Consider the following 12766-nt stretch of genomic DNA (forward strand, 5'->3'; position numbering starts at 1 on the left):
AACAGAATTACGTGAAATTTGGCAGAGAGGTAGCCATAAGGTCAAGGAAGTGCCTTTTGCAGGTCTGGTGTAAATCTGTTCAGTATTTCCTGAGAAAATAGCATTTAAAAGCATATCAATATCTATACGCGCGCACCGTGCGCGCACGGTGCGCGCACCCTGCCGTGCGCGAGCGCAATTCTGATTGGTTGTTAGAGGTCGGTAAACATTCTAATCGGTCGAAACCAGGAAGTGTCGGCCGCCATTTTGTCTCTCGCAGTCTGAGGGGGTGAAAAAAAAAGGAGGAGAACGTGAAAAGGGGGCAGAGTGGACAGTTCCTGACCCCCTAGCCTTGGTCAGGGGGTCACAGAAGGACCCCCAAGGGAGAAAAAATATATTTTTTTTTTAAATCGCGAGGTGCGCGCAGAGCGCACGCACGGCACGCACTGCGAACCGTGGCTGCTTGGTGCGCGAAGCGCACCGAGCGCCCACAGCGCGCGCACGGTGCGCGAAGTGGAGAAGTGTGGCTCAATGATTAGAGCGGCAGACCCTGATGCAGAGGTCTAGCCCGGGACCAGGGATCAATTCCCCGCCTCGGCGGATCTTGGGCTCAAAAATTCCACGGACCTGATAATTCTCGCCTCGGTGCCATTCCAATCATGGAGTCCCACTCTGCAACTCTGGGCAATAGCTTGCTTAATCTCCACAACGGCCCCCACAACGCTAAGGATGCCTGGCCTCCACCTTGGGGGTGCCCAGGAGTGGATGCCTCACAGGGAAAGCCAGGATGGGTTCCACAGCGGTATTCGTACAAGCGCCTTGAGACCCTTGCGGGTGAGTAGTGCGCTATACAAGTATCAATTTACAATTATTTATTTTATTTACCTCGCGATTTAAAAAAAAAAAAAAAAATTACACGGTGCGCGCACGGTGAAAAACCTGAAAAAAAATAAATAATACATAGCTTAGCATTTAAAAAACCGTACAAATTCACTGAAAAAACCATAGGTTTCACACACGTTATAGTTAGGAATTAGCATTTAAAAAACCTTGCAAATTCACTTAAAAAACCATAGGTTTCACACATGTTATAGTTAGCTGGACATTTCACTCGTAAAAAACCTATGAAATTCCCCCGTTATAGTTACTGTAGGCAACTATAACTCATGCGACCGCAATCCTCTGCTGATGACGTCAGATATTACATCACTGATGACATATGTGTCTTTATGAAAAATAAATATTTGTAATATATGTATAGCTAAAGATTAATGGAAGAAGACATGGGTAAATAAGTGTCTAAATACAGTGATGTAATATCTGACGTCATCAGCAGAGGATTGCGGTCGCGTGAGTTATAGTTGCCTACAGTAACTATAACGGGGGAATTTCATAGGTTTTTTACGAGTGAAATGTCCAGCTAGCTATAACATGTGTGAAACCTATGGTTTTTTAAGTGAATATATATATATATATATAAATATATATTATTTTTTTTTATCTCTCACTCCAGATTGCCATCCAGGAGATAAATTGTGAAATTTGATACCAATGAATAATGTTTAATATATGTTGATGATTTCTTGGTATGAATAGGATATGAATGTGTACTAAATAAGCAATGTATGTACATGTTTTGACCTTTTAATGTATTTTATTTGGAGTTTCTCTTGACAAAACTCAGTACAAATAATACAATTAAAAGAAATGTTTATACTAAAATGGAGGCTTATAAAATGTATTGGTCATATTCCCAATTGTTCTTTAATTATCCATAGGGTTGGACTTCAAAATTGTATTGCCCGTTAGCACTACGTAAAGGATTATGTTCATTTGCTTTCTTGAACAGCTGATTCTATGGTATTAGTCAGAGTGCCCAACTTTTAGAAAGATACAAATATACACATTATTTATATAATAAGGAGGATAAAGGAAACTTGTTTGTGTTTGAGTATGACAAGCCATGTCACGATGCTTGAGTTAAGAGACCGCTCAGACCGCAAGAGATGCCACGCAATAATGACCCCGAAGAGGTTCTGCCTGAGGCCAGAGCCTCCACGCAGCATTCCTTACCCATAGTTGTAGTCCTCAGGAGGAGGATAGGGGATGTGAGTCCTGGGCATCAACAAGAACGTGCGAATGAGATGCCATATGCTGCAAGCGGAGATGCATACAAACATGGTCCTCAGGGTGATGCCTCGCTCATGCAGTACCTGTGGACCGAGACAGAGGAAATTCAGACCTCAAATCTGTGGCACTGAGCAGTTCCACTATTTTCAGAGATACCAACAAAATTATTTTCATAAGAAAGCCTTTTGGCACACCAAAGGTTTATTACGATCATAACCTGAAGAGGAGGAATGCAGAATCAAGGGAGAGCAGAACGGTAGTAACAAATTGGAAAAAATCAAACATGTCTATCAGCCCCTCAGGAGCACGCACACTGCTTAGATGAAGGACCTCAGCATGGTTCTGTAAAGCTGGACTTCCCTGCTCTTGTATGTTTTTCTGTACAGCCCTGTGTTTTTTCCCGTAGGTTTGCCCATCAAGGGAGACCACAGGAAGTTTTCTGTCTCTTTATATCACCCCTTGCTGACGACAGAGACACCCAAAAAATGCCCTCTTTCTAATTGGCACCAATGCTGCATGGTGACTGATGGTGGTGGCAGCCAGATTATTGTTCAAAGCCACAGGCCGTTTTACCTGTACAGCTGTGTAGTGAACCTACTAGCCCCTGCCCTGTAAAAGGTCAGCTCATTCGCCATAAATGGGGCCCATTTCTTTAATCATGTATGAAGGATGGTTGTTGCACATTTGCCAATGTGTTAGCTACAAATAGCTTGGAGAGGTCTACTTTCCCTTGAACCACACATGCAAACTGTTGAAGAGAAAGTTAAACATACCCACCTCGAACACCCCAACCTGCACACTCTCCTGTACCCCTCCTCTACACTGGTGAAGATGTGGGGCGGGGCAGAGGCCCATCGCAATGCCCTTGTCCCATTGTAGTATATCCACCTCGAACACCTCAACCTGCATAAACACACTCTCCTGTACCCCTCCTCTACACTGGTGAAGCTGTGGGTTGGGGTAGGGCACAACTGATGTACCCTCATCCCACTGTAGTTCTGCTCTGCCCAAGTGACACCTCCTAGTCACCCATCTCTTGTTTTGTGGCCATCTCCTTTGACAATAGATCAGATGTTGGTCTCCAAAGCGATGCCGGTATACATCACGCCTAGACCATTTGACTTGCTCTGACTGGAGACTTGGGCTCAGACCAAGCCCTTGAATAATGGCTACCAACAAGGAGAGAAGCTCTCTCAGGATGGGAGGGGTAGAGAAATCTTGAAATGTTGAAGACTCTCTGATTAGTTCCGGCATCTCCCCTTGGTCACCAGAGTGATGTAAATACTAGACACCATCAGGAGTACATCTTCTGTGTCTTGATGTGGAGGACGCATGCATATCAGTGTAGGGAGAGAAAACATTTGTTCAGGAGAGGAACCTCAGCACAGTTGGCATTCTCCTCCAGAATGGGTCTTAGTCTGAGACACCGATGAGTCTTCAGATGCATTAATCTGGGAGGAAACGAAGGTCTAACATTCCTGTCTCTACCAGGTGGAGTCACCCGATCCCTCTGTAGACCTACACAGGGCTCGGCTAAACTGATGGACCTGTGTGAAGACATCTCAATGGACATGGTCTGCCCAGAAATACCGCTTTCACAGGAGCCCAGCTTACAAACTGATTCAAAGACATCTGCTTTGAGGACTTGCTCCATCATTTTCACATCACGAGAAAATCGAGTCATCCTGGATCAATTCTGGGCCAGTAGGACACAATTCTTCCACCCCAGGGGGAGCAAAAGACAGATCTTTACGCCCTTGGTTTTTAAGTGTTTTGGAACCAGTTTTAACTATTTTTCTAAACACTAGGTTACAAGTCCTGGCCAAATCTACTCCTAAAGAGACACGTTCTGAGCTGGACTGGTATAATCTGGTGTCCCCAATAAAGGAAAATTCTGACCACAAAGAGATCCTGAAATACAAAACATGACAAATAAAGACACCCTAGGAGGACTCCAATGGGTGCTGGATACTTTCATCTGTGCCATAAAAAACATAGGGCCCAAGTAATTCTTTAACTGGTCCTTGCACTTCAGCAGACTGGGCCACTGTGACCACTCAACAAGAAACCACCCACTGGGAGCAGCTAAGAGTTTGGACTGAAGCTTCTATTGTTGAGGGGGGAGATAGTTGCTGGGTTGTGAATGTTTTGACTCTACATTTTTGAGGGGGGACACCTTTTATTCTGAATTGGGACTACTATTAGTTGTACCAAATGTTATCTTCATGCCTGCTGAACTTTTACACCATTTAGCTCAAATGTAGACTCCACTGAGAATCAGAGACACAGACCCTTAAAGATATCTTAGAGTTTATTCGGATGAATGCCAATGTTAGCAGACATGTAATGCCTACAGAAAAGGAGTTTCATAATGTTCAATGAGCAAGAACTTTCTGGATTTGTGTAAATCTGGTTTGTAGTAAACGAGGCTCCTTGGAATTAAATCCTGTTTTCTTACAGTAAAGGAGTGCGTAAGCTGTCATCAACTATTGTACACTGTATTCTTCGTTCCTAACCCCACCGTCTCACAAGCCTTCACTGCTGTCTCTTGACATACTGTGAGGGACAAGCGCCTAAAGGCAGCTTCTTGGCTATTTCACTGGATTACAAGCAAACAGTGGCCCTGGTACTCCAGTGTAGACAACGTTACCCAAAGAGGGAAGGGTCCAGTTACTACCAAGTAAAGGACAGATGGACACATGTACACGCATGTGCAGGCCCATGCACAAGCACATACAACTTTGACTGTAAATATAAATATTTTTCAATTTTCTGTGTTACCCTGTAAAACACTTCAACTAACTGCCCCCAGACTACACAGGTAAAAGCCAAGGCCAGGCAGTTATCAACCATTGGCTTAAAATGCTGGAATAGTTGTGCCAAATGTGTACATAAGGGAACATGTATCAGCACCCTTTACAGATGATCGCTCAACAGAAAGCAATGACAGTTATAGCCAATCAAAAGGGCTAAAGCTGAGAAACATGCACACATGGCAGTGTGGGTGGACCCAAGATGTAAAACATGCACATGTGGCAGTATGGAAGGACGCAAGCTGTGAAAAATGCACATGTGGCAGTGTGGGTGGACGGAAGCTCTGAAACATGCACAGGTGGCAGTGTGGGGGACGGAAGCTCTGAAACATGCACAGGTGGCGGTGTGGGGGACGGAAGCTGTGAAACATGAACATGTGGCAGTGCGGGGAACGCAAGCAGTGAAACATGCACATGTGGCAGTGTGGGAGGAAGCAAGCTGTGAAACGTGGCAGTGTGAGAGGATGCAAGCTGTGAAACATGCACATGTGGCAGTGTGAGAGGACGCAAGCTGTGAAACATGCACATGTGGCAGTATGGGAGGGTGCAGGATGTGAAACGTGTACACGTGAGTGTAGGAGGATGCAAGCTGTAAAACATGCACATATGGCAGTGTGGGAGTATGAAATGTGTGAAACATGCGGCAGTGTGGGACGTCGCAAGCTGTGAAACATGTGGCAGTGTAGGACGCAAGCTGTAAAACATGCACACATGGCAGTGTGGGAGGATGAAATGTGTGGAACATGCACATGTGGCAGTGTGGGAGGAGGAAGCTGTGAAACATGCACATGTGGCAGTGTGGGTAGACGGAAGCTGTGAAACATGCACACAGTATGGGAAGAGGAAAGCTGTGAAACAGGTGGCAGTCTGGGAAGAACAAGCTGTAAAACCTGCACACATAGCAGTGTGAGAGAAGCAAGATGTAAAACATGCACATGTGGCAGTGTGGGGGGAAGCAAACTGTGAAACATGCACATGTGGCAGTGTGGGGGGATGCAAGCTGTGAAACAAGTGCGTGGCAGGAGCAAGCTGTGAAACATGTGCATGTGGTGGTGTGAGATAACGCAAGCTATGAAACATGCGCAGCAATTGGCAGTGTGGGAAGACACAAGCTGGGAAACATTCACATGGCAATGTAGGAGGAGCAAATTGCGAAACATGCACATTGCTGTGTGGAAGGACGCAAGCTGGGAAAACATGCACACTTAACAGTTTGGGGTAACGCAAGCTGTGAAAAATGTGAATGTGGCAGTGTGGGAGGAGGAAGCTGTGAAAAATGCGATTGTGGCAGTGTGTGAGAAAACAAGCTGTGAAACATGTACACTTGGCAGCATGGGAAGACACAAGCTGTGAAACATGTACACATGCCAGTGTAGGATGACGCAAGCTGTGAAACATGTACACGTGGCAGTGTTGGAGGATGCAAGTTGTGAAAAATGCAGGTGTGGCAGTGTGGGAGGAGCAAGATGTTAAACATGCCTACGGCACTGTGGGAGGAAGCAAGCTGTGAAACATGCCCTCGTGGCAGTGGGTGATGACACAAGCTGGGGGTCATCTTTGATTCCAAACTGAATTAGTCTCAGTCCAAGACAGGTTTGATCTGTAAGATTATCAGACTGAACGTGGAATCAATTGTCGGTGAGGAGAAGAGGTGAGGAGAAGAGGCAGGATGGGGCAGCAGGAACATCTCTTGTTTATGGTTTATTAAGCCAAAACTGTTCCGTTTCAAGATAAGGAGGAGGCACCCATAGATATATCAACCCAGAGAAATTACAGACTATAGAGAACAGTTTTCTGAAGAAGATGCTGGCCAGGGGAATATTTGTTAGATTATATGGGCCTCCATTTTCCTGCAGGTGTTGGTGTGTCAAATCTTTGTACCTTCTTATGGAGGGAATTTCGCAAGGATGTGGTTTAGCACTCCAAGCCCACTCCATCCCATGGCCTCACTTGGGTAGTTCATGTACTGTGCATGCCCCTTGTACACTGCTAGCCAAGGATGCCAAGTTAATAGCTGCTAGGCATAGGGCAAATGCTACCTTACTAAGGAAAACTGAGATGGCTGAAGCCATTCGCTAGGGTGTTTTTTGAGGAGGCGTATAAGTCCACCTTTGCGAAGTCCTCCTGGACTACCTCCAGAACACACCACTAGTGGTCGGCAAGATAACGCCAGCTCTGACATGCAGAGACCCCACTAGGTGATTGGTGGAGAGCCAGATCCCTTAGTGGTGTGCCCAAGACCACAGTCTCAATGCTTCAAGGCACAGGCAGTGTGGGTACAGGCACCCTACTCCCCCTTGCTTGTTGGCGTATCACATTGCTGTTATGCTATCTGTCAAGTTCTAGATGTACCGACTTTGGGTGGAGGGGAGGAAGACCTTGAGCGCCAACAGAATCACCCGCAGTTCCAACAGGTTGATGTGATCAACCTTTACCTCAGGAGACCAGAGCCCTCTGATCTCCAGAAGGGCTCCCCATCATAGCATGAAGGTATCCATCACTACATTAGACACGGCTGAATGGGGGGGCCATCCTTCAGCTAAGGTTCACCTTGGTCCCCCACCAAACCACTTCTGACAGTGATAGGGGAGACCATGATAGAGTCAGAAAGGTCTTCCCCGCACTGTAGCCACTGCCTGCGGAGGAACCACGGCAGGGCTCTCATGTGTCAGCATGTGTGCGTGGCTAGGAGAATGCACTAAGCCAGCAGACCTAGAAATCTTAGGACTCTAAAGACTGAACTCTCGCACCTTGCTGAAAAAATTGAACCATTTCCTGAATGTCGCTTAGCCTTTGCATTGGAGGAAAGGCACAGAGAAGAGAGGTGTTCAGTAGCAACCCTATAAACTGTTGTCATTGAGAGGGTCAGAGGTGAAATTTGTGCTCATTGACAGAAAAGCCAAGGCCGAACAACAGGGATGCTGTTGACTTCAGAAGTTGAGACACCACTTCTGCCAAATCAGCTTTGATCAGTCAGAAATCCAGATACGGGAATATTGGGATGCCGGACCTTCTGCGATGAGCCGCTGCCACTGCCATAACCTTCATGAATACTCAAGGCGCTGAAGTCAAGTCAAGGGGTAGTACCACATATTGGTAGAGTGTAGAACCCACCATAAGGAGCAAGTGCTTCTAATGTGACTGCAGAAAAGTGATGAGGAAGAATGCATCCTGCAGGTCCAGTGACACCATTCAGTCTCCAAGTTCAACGTCAGTAGTACTTGAGTTATGGTCAGATGCCTGAGGACCAGGATCAGACATAGACCGCTGTTCTTCTTGGGCACCAGAAAGTAACGTAACATCCTTAGACCTTTTTCCTGTTTTAGTACTAAACTCCACTGCTCCTTTCTGAAGGAGTGCTGCCACCTCTTGTACGCAGCCTGGCAAGGTAGTCTGGGATGTGTGGGAGAAGGGTTTTAGGGGAAGAGGGCAGAGGGCATGGGGGGGATATGGGATGGAGCTTGGAGGAAGTGAAGGGTGTAACCCCTTTCCACTATGTGGAAGACCCAATGGTCCAAAGTAACAGCCTACCAAGGGAAAGCAGGACATCCACCCTCACACAGGTGACCAGTAACACATGGGGTTGCTGGACTGCCCCTGTCGCACCAGGGTTCACTAGTGAACACACAGATTTGGCAGTCAGAAGCATGCAGTGCAACAAGACACCTTAGTAAATTCATAGTGTTACCTTGATGAGTAGGGAAACGATGGATGATTTCCTGGTGGTGCGGGAGAGGAGGAGGTCTGCTGGGTGGATCCACCGCCCCTTCCTCTGCTCTGTCTCTGTACTATTTGACCAGTGGGTTTGGCTGCTGCGGAGTTTGCCGCTGGTATGCCTGGAATTGGCAAAAGTAAAAACCCTTTCAGAAACCTCAAAACATTGAAACTGATGGTAGTCACTCGCCGGAGGAGGAAACTGTAGCAATTGTATGCGCAGGGACTGAGTAGTGGCCTTGCTGGTCTTAAAATGCTCCAGCAGTGAATCAGCCTCATCACCAAACAGAAATCCATTAGGTTCAACTGGACATTTTGTGAAAAATTGGAGGTCCTGAGCCAGGAATGTGTGTGTATGGTGATGGAGGTGCCGACTGCACAGCCCACTGAGTCAGCGGTATCCAACCCAGGTATTATGATGTGCCTAGAGGCATTTTGGCCATCTTGTATAACCTCCTGGACATGCTACCGAATGTCTTCCGGTACATGAGGGATCATCATCTGGGCCATATCCCACAAGACATGGTTGAAACGTGCCAGGAGGCAGTTTGCATTGAGAGATTTGAGGGCCAAGCTTCCCTTGGAGAAAGCGTTTTCGCCCCAGACCTCCAGCCACTTTGATTTCCTGCCAGCAGGAGTTGGCGGGAAGCTTGTATGAACAGATTCTCTGGTGAAGGATAATCAGAAAGGAAGGATGGATCACCTGGCACAGGACAGTAACGACAGACCACTGGTCTGTTGACCGCTGGAGCAGAAGATGGGTTTTCCCATGCTGCCATGACTGGTTCCAGTATGGCATCCTTAAAAAGGAGCAAGGGCTCTAGCCTCAGAGCCAATGGCAAGAGGGCTTCCATGAGGACATTTGTTTTGGTGTCCATAGTTGGAAGCTGTAGGTCCAATAACCCCACAGCTTGAGGCATAATTTTATACAGGGAGACCACTTCAGGTGTTAGGAAGCCAGAGGGGAGATCCACGTCAAGTTCCGGGGAGGTGTATAATCCACTAGAGAAGGATAGATCCTGGAAGTCTCCCTGAAGATAGTCACCAGGGTCCCCCACAGGGCAGAGGTCCCGCATTGGTTCCACAAATGTCATGAAGTCCATTTCGGAATTCCTCCTCCTTAATGAGGAGTTGGGTTTCTTTGCACGATTTGTTCTCCAGAAAAGCATCGAGAAGGGGCACCAGTGGCGTTCTATCCGGCAGTGGATGTGGAGAGGGAGGTTGTGCCTGTGGCAGCAGAGCCTCCCAAGGGGTCGTGTATCGTACGAGCGAGTTGAAGCAATGTGGAGTCGGATTCGAGGTCAACGATAAGGTGCCGGTCCGCACTGGGCCGTAGGAAGGAACATTGATTGCACAGGAATGCTGGATGGTAAGGATACCCTTGCAGAAAGGGAGTACATGGCATTGAAGAATGCTGGTGGTTCTGACCGTGGCCTCAGGATCTCGAGGAAAGATGGCGTCGACGTGGTCTGGGAGGTGCCGGTCCTGTCACTGAAGGTTTATTTGCAGTCTGAGGCCGATCCAGGACCAGGTTCAGTACAGATGCCAGAGCAACTTTGGCTTTGAGGGCAAATGTCCAGTGGGAAAGGAGGAGCAATGGGGTCACTTACCCCTGGACCATTTCTTGGTCTTCCTATGCTTCTTCTGGTTGCTTCCAGATGATGAAGATGGTGACTTTGAACAATGACTGGAACATTTGCTACTCCATCTGTCGTCGTTGGCTCAGGCCAAAATACGTTGTGGTCTGCAACAAGGCACCAGAGGCAATAAGGGTGGGGTTCGTGATGGACATCTATCCCTTGTCATCCCTACAGGGTTTAAACCCAGATTGTTCAGAGGGAGCATGGCACTGCACTTTTGGAATTTTGTGAGAGGATAAAAAACCTCAGAGAGAGCAGGACTCCAGAGTCGTGAAAAAGGCACTGAAAAAAGGGAACTGACTTTGTTACACCAGGGAATGTGGAATATGGATTTGACTACATCATCTGATGCCACTTCCGGTTGCAATATGAAGTCAGGGCCCTTACCGGCGATGTGAGAACTTCAAAGTTTCCAGATGCAGACTGATGCTTGGGTTTGCTCAACAGGTGAAGACTGTGCAGTTAGACGTAGCCAGCAGAATCTAGTTTTCTACAGAGGACAGATAGCTATGCCAAGGTGATATTAGCATTTGAGTACCAGTCACTGTAAGGATATACCAGCATTACATTTCTACATGTCCTACTTTAAATGCCATGCACCCTCACTTATTTGCTACAAGGACTACATGGGGTGACTTATTAACATAAGAAGCTTTCACCAGTCATATGGTTTATTTTGAGAGGTCGCAATGCATGGTTTTGCATGGTACAGTCAGGCTGCAGTGGCAGACCTGAAGCCATGTGTGCACAGGACTGAACTATAGTGGACGCCAAAATAAGTGCGGCAGCCCACTAGTGGCTTTTAACTTTTCAATCAATACATCAATTGGGATTTATAAAGCGTGGCAAATCACCTGTGAGAATCTCAGGTGCTGAGTACATTTTGTATCATATAGTAGTGACTTATAGGCAAGATAAAAATCCCAGTTAGGAGCATGCTCATTCGACTATGTTTAAATGAGGGGCACGGACTCTTGGCCACTGATTAACATGGTTAAAGTGCACAGAGTTCTAAAGCCAGCAACAATATAAGGTTCAGCAAAAAGCTACAAATGTGTGGTGACCACGCAGTCAAGGTGGACTTTCTACGTCCAGTTGTTAATATGGAGGAAAAAAATAAAAACAACGCTAACATGAAAAACGATACATTCAGTTATGCCAATGAAATTGCATCTCTATTAACAAATTCACCCATTGTGAACACCACATCAACACCAACTCGCAAATATGTAATCAAGCAGGCTCTGAGACCCAGGCCCGAGGTCACTGATTGATAGGTCACAGGTGGGGTGGCACGTAGCCGGCAGAGAAATGGACGAACAGGAAACTCTAGAACAATCTCACAGATGGGTGTAGCGACACCCCAATGGTCCAGTGAGATTGGTCCCCAATGAAGCACACATGGCCAGAGGGGTACGCGCGCGCTCCCAAAACACCATAAAGTCAGATGAGTTAGGAACATATAGCCGATCAGGACACAGCATGGGGAGCAGTGATCACGTGCTCCCCATGCCGGACAACTGGACACGTTACCCACTCGCCCCATGGTGTCCACCTACGGTTGAGTCCTATCTGTACTTTCCATTGGACAATTGATTTATGACTCCAAAGGCAGAAACTTACATAGCTTATCATACATGGACCTCCAGAAAGACTTTATTGCATACAATGAACTGTATAAAAAGAGCCCACGGACCGATTGTAAGTTGAGACAGTCCTCAGACCCTTTGCCTGTGACTGTTCTCGCAGCCTCCCTGTTTAATTAAACAAACTGTTCCAGTTTTGCCAAATACCTCTTGTCTCTTGTTTTTTCAAGGTATTTCATGTTCAAGCAACACAGTAAGAGGCTGAGGGGGTTATAGGAGCACTACATCCCAAAGGCACTATGGATACACTGAGCAGGGCCACAATCAGGGTCTACCAAGGTGGTCAGCCCTCCACCACCTGCCTCCAGACCACCCGAGAGTGACCAAATGGGGTAAGACGTCTTACCAGCTGTCTGGCCTCCTAGGGAGGAGGAAGTCTCCCCACACTGCACCTTCTAATGTCAGGCCAGTACTGCTCCTGCCCCTCCAGAACAGCAGGGCTTCCAGTATCCCTGAGGACCTTTGTGGGTTATTCACCCCCACAGGAGACCAGTAACACAAGAGGTCGCTGAAACGCCCCGGACACACGAGGGTTCACGAGTGAAGGCACAGATTTAGCGAAGGCAGAAGCATGCAATGTAACAAGCCAACTTAGTAAATTCACAGTATTACCTTGATGAGCAGGAAGACGGCCGAGGAGGAGTCGAAGGCCCCGTTGTAGAGGGTGATGATGGTGGACCTGTGCTGGCCGAAGAGGTTCCCAACCTGCAAAGGGAGTCAGACTGAGGTCAGAGGGAAGGAAATGCCCAGAAGCACATTCTGCAGTGTTTGTGCCCCTGGTTGTCACTTAATTCTGCCCCTCTCCATCCCTCCAGGCCTCTCTCAAGCTCTTTCTCCACACTCG

General features: G+C 47.2%; 1 protein-coding gene across 3 annotated transcripts in view; it reads right to left on the reverse strand.

The window, feature by feature from the left end:
• Window positions 1-12766, reverse strand: part of LOC146839398 (equilibrative nucleobase transporter 1-like) — a 470932-nt gene that overhangs the window by 197116 nt on the left and 261050 nt on the right. For all 3 annotated transcript variants that reach the window (XM_085651434.1, XM_085651432.1, XM_085651433.1), the window contains exons 6-7: window positions 12535-12627; window positions 2053-2192 (exon numbers count right to left, since the gene is read on the reverse strand). In XM_085651434.1, the coding sequence (XP_085507560.1) occupies window positions 2053-2192; window positions 12535-12627 (233 nt within the window). The remainder of the gene's footprint in view (window positions 1-2052; window positions 2193-12534; window positions 12628-12766) is intronic.

This window comes from Triturus cristatus, chromosome 4_1 (genome assembly GCF_964204655.1).
Source record: "Triturus cristatus chromosome 4_1, aTriCri1.1, whole genome shotgun sequence".
Taxonomy (NCBI): domain Eukaryota; kingdom Metazoa; phylum Chordata; class Amphibia; order Caudata; family Salamandridae; genus Triturus; species Triturus cristatus.